A 12,061-nucleotide genomic window follows, 5' to 3' on the forward strand; every position below is an offset into this window, starting at 1 on the left:
TTGCATCTTTTGTTACCAACCATTCGGAGACCACCTATGGGAGGGAGAGATGGAGTTGCCTAGGGCTCTTCGTGATATTCGGCTTTTTGATTTTATTCGAAGAGGGCAACACATAATGAACCAAAAAGGGACTGTAGTTGGTACCCTCCACGCGCGAAAGAAGGATTCACCATCCTTCGCGCCCATCCACTGTAAGATCATCTTTGGACTCATCTTTCGAGGCTGTAGCCTCGCCCTCCTTTTTCATACAAGCCAAGTTCCAGCCTTTTGGGGGTTAATTGGAAACTTGAGTCCAAAATTCAGGCTCCAATAGAAGGAAACAAATAGTTGAAAATGCTTATTTTTTGAATTAACTTGAGATCAAGCCTGGCGTCCCTTTTTTTTTATTTTTTTGTGATGTACGTCAAACCAGTCTTGCTAAGTAAGAAAAAAATTCACATCATATGGTACTATTCAAGAAGCTATTGGATATATGACCATTAAAGCACATGCACTTGTTGAAAATTCAGGCTCCAAACAAATAGTTGAAAATGCTTATTTTTGAATTAACTTGAGATCAAGCCTGTCTTCTTTTTTTTTGTGACGCATGGCTAACCAATCTTGCTAAGCAAGAAAAAAATTCACATCAAGAAGTTATTGGATAATATACCCATTTAAAGCACATATACTTGTTGATACAGTCCTCCCAAAAGAATGCATATAGGCTAATCTTATTGTTAATCCTTTACGTTTCACAACATCTACTAGAAAAAGAATCCGAACATATAATAACCAAAACAGCTAGCTTACTGTGAATGAGGCGGCGTATCCGAATATCCAATCCCCTTCCGAGTGGTTGGAAAGATCAAAAACACCATGATCGACAAGAACCCGGCCCCAAGCGGCAACTTCTGGAGGATCTGCTTCGAGTATGGCCCAGAATCCGGAAAGAAGCAGTTCTGTATATTGGTATCACTAAAGGTTAGAGCCAAGAACAGCAGGACCGAGAAGAAGGCATGGACGTAGTCCAACCACCGTATCCGAAACCTCAACAAGTCCTCCAACACCTTGCTTCGATCCCCATCAGAGGGCTGGTAATTGAAAACAATGAAGCTTTTGCACGTGGCCATGCCATAGTACAACTTTCCGTTGGTCCCTTTGAAACTATCGGTGAAGGAGAAGAAGATACAAGAGATGGTGCAAATGAGAAGTAACGACAAGGTGATGTACTTGTTGGAAGCGTAGCAGATGCATTGGTTGGCGATGGAAGGGGAGAGAGCTTGGAAGGCGAGGACGGAGCCGGTCGGAAGGAGCTGCGCGAGGTTCGCCGCAGTCGACAGGGTCTTGTCGATCACCAATCGCCTCTGGCTCGTCAAGCTTTGGCTGGGAGTAGTGCCCCTTAATGGGGTCGACCTATCCAATTCTCTCGGTTCTGAATCCTGGCTATTTGCAATTGTGATCGCAGATGATATCTCTGTCATTGAGGATAAGAAGGGAGAGAGAGAGAGAGGCTGTGGTTTTCTTGAGAAGTATATTATTCAACAGAAGCTTGGTAGTGGTTTTCTTTAGCCTTCTTCTCGTGTTTAGAAGGCTAGAGACTTTTGTGATTTTATGTGGTGCCTATAGGAGTAGTGGGATTTATACAAACGAAATGTCATCATTGTTAGCAATATATCGCCCAAATAAGTAAATAAATCTATTAATTACAATTAATAGAAAATCTTAAAAGAAATTATATATATATATATATATATATATATATATATATTATTCAGCATCAAAATTATAGTAAAAAAAAATCTATTCTAGCACAAAATAAATCTATTCATTTAATATATTTAAATCATAAAACTGCAAATCTTACAGATTTGCTAATATTAAATTTAAAATAAGAGTAAGAGAAAATAGCCTAATTGAAGGTAAGTCGAAACACGTAGACGCTGTCCCAAAAAAGCTTTTGCCCCGACGTACAAGTCTCCCAGTAATACTCCTCCGAAATTATAACTTTATTGGACTAAAAAATAAGACGATAGCCTCTCTGGACAAGCAAGGAACCATTAATTAGGTTTCTTCTAACGACCGATACATATTGGATGCCGTGCTGGGATAAGACCTTTCCAGAAGTAAGCTTTAAGTCTATTCGTCCCACTCCTAGCACACGTGCCTCCAAGCTGTTTGCCATAATCACAGCTCTTCCACTTGAGACCTGGTAAGAAGAAAATTAGGAGCGATCCGAATAAATATGAATACCAACTCCGGTATCAATCCACCAATCAAGTGCTTGTAAAGTTATGTTAACTTCAGAAGTGAAGAAAACAGACCTGAAAGCTGTCTTAGAGGAGCCAGCGTTGGAAGTCACCATGTTGACTTGAGCACTGATTGTGTGTAGACCCTTTTTCTTGGTTGAAGAGGTGCAGTCTTCTTATAGAAGCACTGAGGAGACAAATGGTTAATTCGACCACACACATAACAGAAATAAAGACCACCTTCCTCTTTCTTCTTCTTCTACTCCTTGGATTGGATAGATTTTCTATTGTGGTGGTTAGGGTTTCTAGGGTTGTAGGGTTTCCTTTTGTAATGCTTATTTTTGAACGGTCGGTTCTGATTTTTTCTAGGTGGGGTCTCTACATTGTAAGTATTATTTTTGTGTCTAGTAGAGGTTTTACTCCTGAGCCTATGCTATTCTTCAATTCTAATGGAGTTCAAAACTTGGATTAGGGTGAGATCTCCTTGGGTATGGCCTGGAGTCTTAGCAAAATCAGACCAAAATTGGATAGTTTGTCTATCAGGCTACCTGAAATGATTCATCCAAATTGGTTCTATTAGTCCTAAGATGGTGGATTAGAATTTCAAAATCATAAATTTGGTCATTCATAGGCTTTGAGTCTACCATCCTAAAGTTATTGAAGTCTAAGGCTTTGAACCAAATTACCTCAGCATCATCAAAATCATATTTGCTTTCTAGGGTGTCCCAGGATTCTTCGGCACTCTTGGTTGTGCAATAGATGTCATACAACCTCTCAGAAAGGACACCTAAGATTCTATGGATGCAATGATAGTCTATCTCATTATGAGTCTTAGAAAGTGTGCTGGTGGAAGCAGAAGGTTCAGTGCAGGAGGAGGATGAACTCCGGTTTGGGTTTGGATTTTGGTGAGTAGCATGTCGTGAAGTAGTTGGGTTGGACTCATTATCAACTTCCGAAGTGCTCTCACCTATGGCTGAGATCATCCCTAATGTGGTGAGCCAGAACCGCATTTGATTCTGCTGCCTTCTAAAGTTGTGGTCATCAAATTTTTCAGGTTTGGCACTAAGATGGTCACTAGTATTAGAGGCCATAGGATCAGGGTTATAGAATAGAGACAGAAATCTGAATGAAGGTAAAATGTTTATGTCAAAAAATTGTACTAATTTTTATATTGAACTTTGGATGTCTAGTTGATATATCTAAAAAATAATAGCCAGATCAGCTCCAGATCCATGGTGAAGCAATAGGCTCACTTAAGTACTAACCTCTCTTAGGCACGTATGACTTTTTGACGAGCTTTTTTTGACACTATTAGTTAGTGAATATAATCTCTAGAAATCACGCAAATTCAATTTTTAGAAAAGCCTAGATGCAAACTGATAGTCAATTTTAAAGACCACGCAATAACACGTATCTGGTAGGATAGTGATTACGGGTATCGATCCACAGGGATTGGGGTACAGTTGTTTTCTTAAGAAAAAAATATTTAAAAAGAAAGTTTAGGAAGACTATTGAACTAAATAATTTAAGAGAAATGCAATTAAAATGATATCAGTTTGGGGGAAACCTAGGACAAGGAATTCACCGCTAACATCGGAACAAGGGTTATTTATAATTTATTTCGTTCTTGGATTAACATGCAAATTGGCTACAAGCTATTAAGCATTCGAATAGAAATTCACAAAAGTAATTTAGGCATAATCCATCTTCAGTTGGCATGAAATGTCTACCCTAATCTAAGGTGGCAACACATCGCATCTTCCCTAAACATGAACTATCTTATATTTACTTAGTGATCATGAAAAACAGTTGTATAAACGTCATACTTAAAATTACAGAAATTAAATATGAGATGAAATAAAATATTCATTAAGAACAAAATAAAGTTTATACAACTCCAAGAATAGAAATCAAAAATATAAAACCCTTGGCCCTTTGTTAGGGCTGCATCCGGCCCTAGAGAGAAGATCAGCCTTCCATGGAGTCGTGGGCGACAGCAATGATACAGCAGCGGGCTCCCATTTCTTCTTTTCTTCCTCCCTTCCCTAGGTCTCTCTCTCCTAACAATTCATTATATTTTTTTTCTTTTTGGAAAGTCATTCCCAAAAAAACCAAAGTATTATCTCTCCTTTCCTCTTCTTCCCGTGAGAACTCCTCTGATCGGGCTTGAACCGAACCGAAGTGAAGCCTCCTCCTTTTATAGCTTTCCCAGCCCCCTCTCCTCCTCTCTCCTTCCTTCTTCTGTGGCTGATCCGAATGGGAGGATAAGGTCGTGGAAGTTGATCTGATCCGAAGGAGGTTGAGAGGAGATGAGCGTGGAAGAGCTTAGACCTCATCCGTGGGAGATATGGCTGGAAGTTTGAAGCTAATCCGAGCTTATGTGGGTTGGGATGAAGATAAACATGGGATGTGTTCTTGGCTGAGATGGGTTGCTGGGATTCTGGGATGCAGGGGCTTCGGGATGAAGCTTGGGATGGTTCTGTTCCGATGAAACAGAGGATGCGTGGATGGATGAAGGCCATCGGGAGATACACGTAACAAGGGATTCTTCCGTGGTCAATGGGTCTCGGCTTTGTTTTCGTGAAGGGAAGTTGAAGAAGAAACGGATATGCTCACGGCTAGGGAACTCGGAAGACGCGGGAGCGAGAGGATGAAGACGTGAGTGATCCGGTTGAGATGCGGCTGGGAGGATATTTTTGCTATTGTTGCTATTTCGAAACAGGGGAGAATAGCTGGGACCGGATGCTTGGGCTTTATCCCGTGGGTGATGGAAGATGAGATTCTCGGACTGGGTGAATGCCGTGGACGAGGATGGAGCTCTGGTGGTTGATCCGTGGGATAAGGAGGATCTCAGACTGAGAGGAAGCAATCGGTTGCGAACTAAAGTTGGTTGGGAGATGGAATAAAGATGAAGTCGATGTGGATGAGGATGAGGAGGTTTTTGGAATGCAGAAGGGATGAGGATGATGGGAAGATATGCAGAGGAGAGGATATGGCTTTATTCATGGACGTGGAAGAGGAATTCGGGATGAGTGTGGAATGTTGGGAGGTTGGATTTGGCTGCTGAGATGCACGGATTTGATGGGAACATCTAAGAGGTAGGTCGAACGGCTGGGAGGGAATGGGTTGTTGATTGGCTTGGATGTGGGCACGTGAACTTGGGATCGATGCCACATGCTGAGAAAGAAATTTGGGAAGTTTGGAGACATGGAAAGACCTAGGATAAATGTGTGAAGGAATTGGATGTTAATGGCTGAGATGTTATGCCGTGGGTGATGCTTGGAAATGGGGTGCACAGGAAGATGAGACTTCCGGGAGATGATCTAATCCATTGGGTTCATGGGATTTGGGTTCAGGAATTATCCCGAATAAGTTCGAATCGATCTGCATACATTAGGCTCAATTAATAAATAATTAAATCAAACTCGAATTAATTTATTAAAATGCAATGATGAGGGTAACACATCTTTTAGTTGAATTTACAAAATATGTGAATTAAAATAATGATAAGTGCTATGAATAAGATATTAATTTATGCATTATTTAGCACTTATCACAAACTTAAATTGGTTATTGTGTATCAATCAATTTTCGAATTTTCGGTTTGAATTTTTTGAAATAATAATAATTGATTACTAATTTAGTACTAGCAAATCAATTATTGTAATTGAGATCTAAAATATCAATTCAATAAATTATATAATTTATTACCTTATTAAAATAATTGATTACTAATTTTGTGCTAGCAAATCAATTATTATAATTGAGATCTAAAATATCAATTCAATGAATTATATAATTTATTATCTTATTAGAATAATTGATTACTAATTTTGTGTTACCAAATCAATTATTATAATTGAGATCTAAAATGTCAATTCAATGAATTATATAATCTATTACCTTATTAGAGTAATTGATTACTAATTTTGTGGTAGCAAATCAATTATTATAATTGAGATCTAAAATATCAATTCAATGAATTATATAATCTATTACCTTATTAGACTAATTGATTACTAATTTTGTGCTAGCAAATTAATTATTATAATTAAGATCTAAAATGTCAATTCAATGAATTATATAATTTATTACCTTATTAGAATAATTGATTACTAATTTTGTGCTAACAAATTAATTATTATAATTGAGATCCAAAATATCAATTCAATGAATTATATAATTTATTACCTTATTAGAATAATTGATTACTAATTTTGTGCTAGCAAATCAATTATTATAACTGAGATCTAAAATGTCAATTCAATAAATTATACAATTTATTACCTTATCAGAATAATTGATTACTAATTTTGTGCTAGCAAATCAATTATTATAATTGAGATCTAAGTTCTCAATTCAATGAATTAGTTATTATGGATTAACCAATTTCTAAATTTTCTGTTTGAATGAGATCTGAAAATTACTCCTTGAGGAGTCTAAATGGAGGTATGATAAATCTCTTGGAGGTTAATCAAATTATTACCTTTTTAGACTGATTTACTGAATTATATATTACTAACAAAAAAAATAAACAAACACTTCTTTGGATTTTTAGCAATATATCACCCAAATAAGCAAATAAATCTAATAATTGCAATTAATAAAAAATCTTAAAAGAAATAATATATATATATTATTCAGCATCAAAATAAATCTATTATAGTAAAAAAAATCTATTCTAGCACAAAACAAATCTATTCACTTAATATATTTAAATCATAAAATTGTAAATCCAACAGATCTACTAGTATTAAATTTAAAACAAGAGTAAGAGAAAATAACCTGATTGAAGGCAAGTCGAAGTGCGTAGACGTTGTCCCAAAGAATTGTTTGCTCCCACATACAGATCTTCCGGCAATCTTTCTCTGAGATACGAGGATCCTACAACTTCTTTTTCGGTACATCTCAGAAGAAGTCAAAACGAATCTGATCGGACTTGCAGATCTAACGAAGAACGAAAAAAAATAAAAAAATAAAAAAATAAAATCAGAAGAGGCTAAGAGGAGGAAGAAATTTTCTCCAAAATTTCTCCAATATTTTTCTCTATTTTTTCGTGTACTGAATAGGATGAAATAGGGGATATTTATAGGAGTGCATACAGGAGCTTTTTGATAATTTTTGCAGATGCGTCCGCGCCTTCCGCGGATGCGTCCGTGCATTTCTCGCGGCCAGCACGCGGCTGGCTAGTAGGCACGCATCTACGGAACGAGGACGTGACCCGTCCACGATTAATTCGCGGAACGCCCCAGTTGGCGTTTCGCGAATGACAAGCGCGCACGCGGCTGAGTCTCGGCGGTGTGCGCATTTAAATTTTTTCAACAATCTGATAGTGGGACTGCTGACAATTCAAAGATGAAAAATAGATGGCGGTGTAGAAAGAGAATAAGAAAAAACGATTGGTTTGCATTCCACTTTGGCCCTTATCTAGTGGATATGAAGTAGACGATGTAAAACAAGCGGAGCAGTCATAGTCATGATTCATGAAGGCCCTAACTACAACAAAGCACGAAGACCAACTTTGCTGGGGGAAAGTGAATCGTGTGTTATTATAAGATGGAATAAAGAAGAGCAAAGACTGAAACATTGGCTTATGACAAATGGCACACCAAATCATAATATTCGCATGGTTTAAAAGTGAATATATTTTTGGGGAAATTAATGACCGGTCTATATTTTGATCGGTCTCTACCGTTTAATCTCTATACACTGGTTGTTTAATAATATATCTAACTATATTTTAATATTTCATTATGAGATGAAAATGCCCCCACCCACCAAAGAAGAGGAAAGAAAGTCCATTTCCCGAAGAAGAAGAAGAAAAAGGCCAACGGCCAACTGCGGCCGCCGCCGGCCCCCACCCGCCCCCACCCGAGCCCCCTCCTGCGGCCGCCACCAGCCCCGGCCCACCCCCTCCAGAGCCCCCTCCTGCAGCCGCGCCGCCGGGAATGCCCCCGCCCCTGCCCCCACCCCCACGGTGGGGAGGTGCCGAAGAAGAGGAAATTTCTTCTCCTCCTGCATCTTGCGGCCGTCGCCGGCTACAGCCCACCCTCCTCCCACGTTCGCCGCGCCCTGGCCCCTTTCAGGCGCTGCGTTCTCACGGGAGGACAAGATTTCTCTATTGGCCCGGCCTCCTCCTGCGGCCGACGGCGGCCCGACCCCCTCCTGCGGCTGACGAAGGCCCAGCCCCTTTCCCGGCGCCGGCGGCATCGCAGGAGGAGAAGAAAGAAGAAAGGAGAAGGGAAGAAAGAAGAAAGAAGAAAAAGGGAAGAAGAGAAGAAAAAGAAAAAAGAAGAAGAAAGGAAAGAAAAGGAAGAAAAGAAAAAAAAAGAAAAGAAGAAAAAAAAGGAAAAATAAATAAATAAATAAATAAATAAATGCATAAAATAAATATTTATATATATGAATGAACGAATAAATAAATAAATAAATAATATATTGTAATGAAATAAAATAATTATAAATAAATAAATAAAGCCGTAGTGACTGCCATGGCCCGGCCCCCTTCCGGCGCCAGCGGTCTCATGGGAGGAGAAGAAAGAAGAAGAAGGGAAGAAGAGAAGAAAAAAAGAAAAGGAAAGAAAAAGAAGAAAAGGAAAGAAAAAGAAGAAAAAAAAGAAAAGAAAGAAAAATAAAGAAAAAAAGAAAAATAAACAAATAAATAAATGCATAAATAAATATTTATATATATATATGAATGACCTAATCAATAAATAAACAATATATTGTAATGAAATAAAATAATTATAAATAAATAAATAAAGCCGCTACGGCCGTCACTGGCCATCGCCGGGCCCCCTCCCGCGGCCGCCATGGCCCGGCCCCTTTCTGGCACCGCATCCTCCCGGAAGGAGAAAATAGAAGAAAAGAAAAAAAAAGAAGAAAAGGAAAGGAAAAAGAAAGAAAAGAAAATAATTAGTGTGTGGCAAATACCATTACAATTAGTTAAGTAAGCTTGAAACTCAATTCATATAGTCTTGAACACGGTTAACTTACCATTGTAATTAGGTTAGTAAACTTGGTACATATATAATATAGCATGGCTCACATTTAAGTAAGCTTGACATGCAATTAATCAATATTTGAAGACTTAATCTAACCTATCACACAATTAAATCTTCTCGGCACACAGTTAAATCAGTTCAAAACACACTTAATCTAGCCTGGCATACAGTCAAATCATCTTAGAATACAGTTAAATCTTTTTTGCATACAGTTAATCTTTTCTATCTAAGTCTAGGATAGGAATTGGTTTAGGGTGTAAGTGGAGAGGATATCTTTTAAAATGATATCAAAAATCTAAAAAATTAAACTTGAGAAGTAATATATCTTCAATAAAACCCCTTGGACTCGCTTAACGTCAAAATTTGGCCAATGAATAATCAAAACACATAATTTTAGCGCTAGCACCCTCACTTCCAACCAAAAAAAGAAAAATCCTAAAAATTAATAGTTAATTATCTCTATATCTACAATTATAATAAAATAATTTTAAATTTATGATCAGCCTTTCTCCATAACTCAAATATCCTTTGTACATACCTATATTTTTCTAATTAAATGGATATGACTGATAATGCCTTTAATGAAATTATAATATAATTAGCATTTGTCGCAGCAAGGGAGAAAAATAAATAAATAAGAGCACCTGTAATTTTTTAATATTTTTAAATAAAGAAATTAGAGTCGAATAGATATTAAATCCCTAGTTTGGCACCAGCTTAGGGAATGCTAATTGGAATGCGAAGCATTATTCTATTTCAAAACATTTCACTGGGAATGAAACGGCGTTGCATGGATGCACGAGTCCACTTCCAAGATTTTCATGTCAATACGTTTCCGACATGTGGGACATACGAGATGCAGCAGCAGAAGTTACTATGGTTGCCGGGTTTGCCAAGGCTCGGACTCTTCCAAAGGTGAGCCTGACATGGCTCTTTGCCGGGTCCAGTTCGCTCGAATCCACTGTTGGGTCGCACAATGGTGAGTGCTTTGACACCCATGCTGGGCGTCGTCCAATGGTTGACATCGTGAAAAGCATGATCCGATAGCAAAGAGTGATTTTTATCTCAGTTTGGATCCTTTTCAGGACTGAATCAACCCCTATGCAATTGAGGCGGTCGCCTAAGGCCCCGACCCCCAAATGCATTTATTATAGTGAATCCCAAGGTGAGCGTCTAAATGCATTGAGGATCCCAATATATTTGGAGGCCTCAAATGCTACGTATCTTTATAACTATAAATGTATTGAAGCCTCTAAATGCATTTATACTGAGATGTATCTCTTATCTAAAAAAATTTATTATTTTTTTCTTTATTTATGCATTGAGGCCTCTAAATGCATTTATATTGGGGCTTTGAGTTCGCCTTAGGCTCTCAAATGCTCTGAGCCGCTTATGGTCCTTTTGCAGGCAAGAAGGCGTACTACGAAAAAGGACAAAAGCAGACTTTGCTGAGTAGGGTTGGACCAATCTCATACTTTTCTAAGCAGAAAAGAGAACAACAAAGACTAACTTGCATGGCTTAAAATAATACTTGTTGTAAAGGTTTGGAAGGGGCCCCTTATTTATCATACGTATGTATATGGCCAGTTGAGAATCATAATGTTATTTTGATGTTTACAAAACCATGAAGGCCATATGGAAGTGCCAAGGCTATTAACAAACTTAATCAAGTAAATAGATACTCAAGGAAGAGAGAAGTCATACATTCTCGATACATCCTACGATCTCGATACATTCATGATACACTCATCTACTATGTTTAAAATGACCTTCAAGAATTCATCTAAGGATAATTCTATTAGAAGAACTTGAGAGAAAATCTAATTTTCAGTTTGACAAAATTAAGAGTGAAGTTTTCTTGATACAGGGTAATTATGTTAAAATGAAACTTGCATGTGTCATTCATTCTAAATCAATTGGCATATCTTTTTATTGCTTTAATGTGCTAAACTAACCTTAAAGTGCAGAAAAATAGGGTTAGAGTCGACCCCAAGTAGTTTGGAGTCGACTCTGATACATTTGGCACGCCTTGGCACAATGTGACACACCCTGAAACACTTGGCACAGAGTTGGAGTTAACCCTAGAAGAAATAGAGTCGACCCTGACACAATCTGGCACAACTTGCACAAATGGCATAGAGTTCAAGTTGATTCCAAGAAAGCATGAACCGACCCCAGCATCAAACATCAGAAAGAAATGTCATCTGTAATTCACTGTCAGAGCCGACCCCAAGAAAGTATGAGTCGATCCCAAGTTGAGTCGACCCCAGGAAAGCATAAGTCGACCCCAGCCTAAAGAGTCAGAAAAATAAGTCTCTGGAATTTTTTGAGACGGCCGACCCCAGATAAGCTCGAGTCGACCCCACTGTAGCTAGAGTCAACCCCAAGAAAAGTTGAGTCGACCCCAGCCCAAAATGTCAGAAAAATAAGTCTCTGAAATTTCTGAGAGGGACGACCCCAGCCAAGCTTGAGTCGACCCCACTGTAGCTGGAGTCGATCCTAGGAAAACATGAGCCGACCCCGTCTGTGGAACAGTAACTCGGGTTGACCCAGCACGACTGACAACATTACGGCTAGTTCTGCAGAAGTAAGTCTCCAACAGCTAGAAACGGCTAGTTTCTCCATTCCAACAGCCAGGGAGTGATCATTTAAGGTTGGAGAAGTATTTAAGAGGCACTATTCATCAAGAGAAAATTTTTTTGCAAAAATCAGGAGTGCATTCAAGAGAAAAGAAAGTCTAAGTGTTCTTCATTAATTTGCTTCATTCAAATTCTGAAAAGAAGGTGGTTGAGCAGTCTTCAAGTGTCTTTAAGAGCTCTACCAACCCCTTGA

At 38.4% G+C, this 12,061-nt stretch overlaps 1 protein-coding gene across 1 annotated transcript; it reads right to left on the reverse strand.

The window, feature by feature from the left end:
• Positions 1–619: 619 nt before the first annotated feature.
• Positions 620–1,475, reverse strand: LOC103699300 (protein DMP3-like). The gene has a single exon (XM_039123351.1). The coding sequence runs from the start codon at positions 1,458–1,460 to the stop codon at positions 786–788; it is 675 nt and encodes a 224-aa protein (XP_038979279.1). The 5' UTR covers positions 1,461–1,475; the 3' UTR covers positions 620–785.
• Between the last annotated feature and the right edge of the window lie 10,586 nt (positions 1,476–12,061).

This window comes from Phoenix dactylifera, unplaced genomic scaffold (assembly GCF_009389715.1).
Source record: "Phoenix dactylifera cultivar Barhee BC4 unplaced genomic scaffold, palm_55x_up_171113_PBpolish2nd_filt_p 002457F, whole genome shotgun sequence".
NCBI lineage: Eukaryota > Viridiplantae > Streptophyta > Magnoliopsida > Arecales > Arecaceae > Phoenix > Phoenix dactylifera.

Excerpts from the sequence above, each read along its gene's own strand:
- LOC103699300 (XM_039123351.1), bottom strand. The coding sequence starts at position 1,460 with ATGACAGAGATATCATCTGCGATCACAATTGCAAATAGCCAGGATTCA.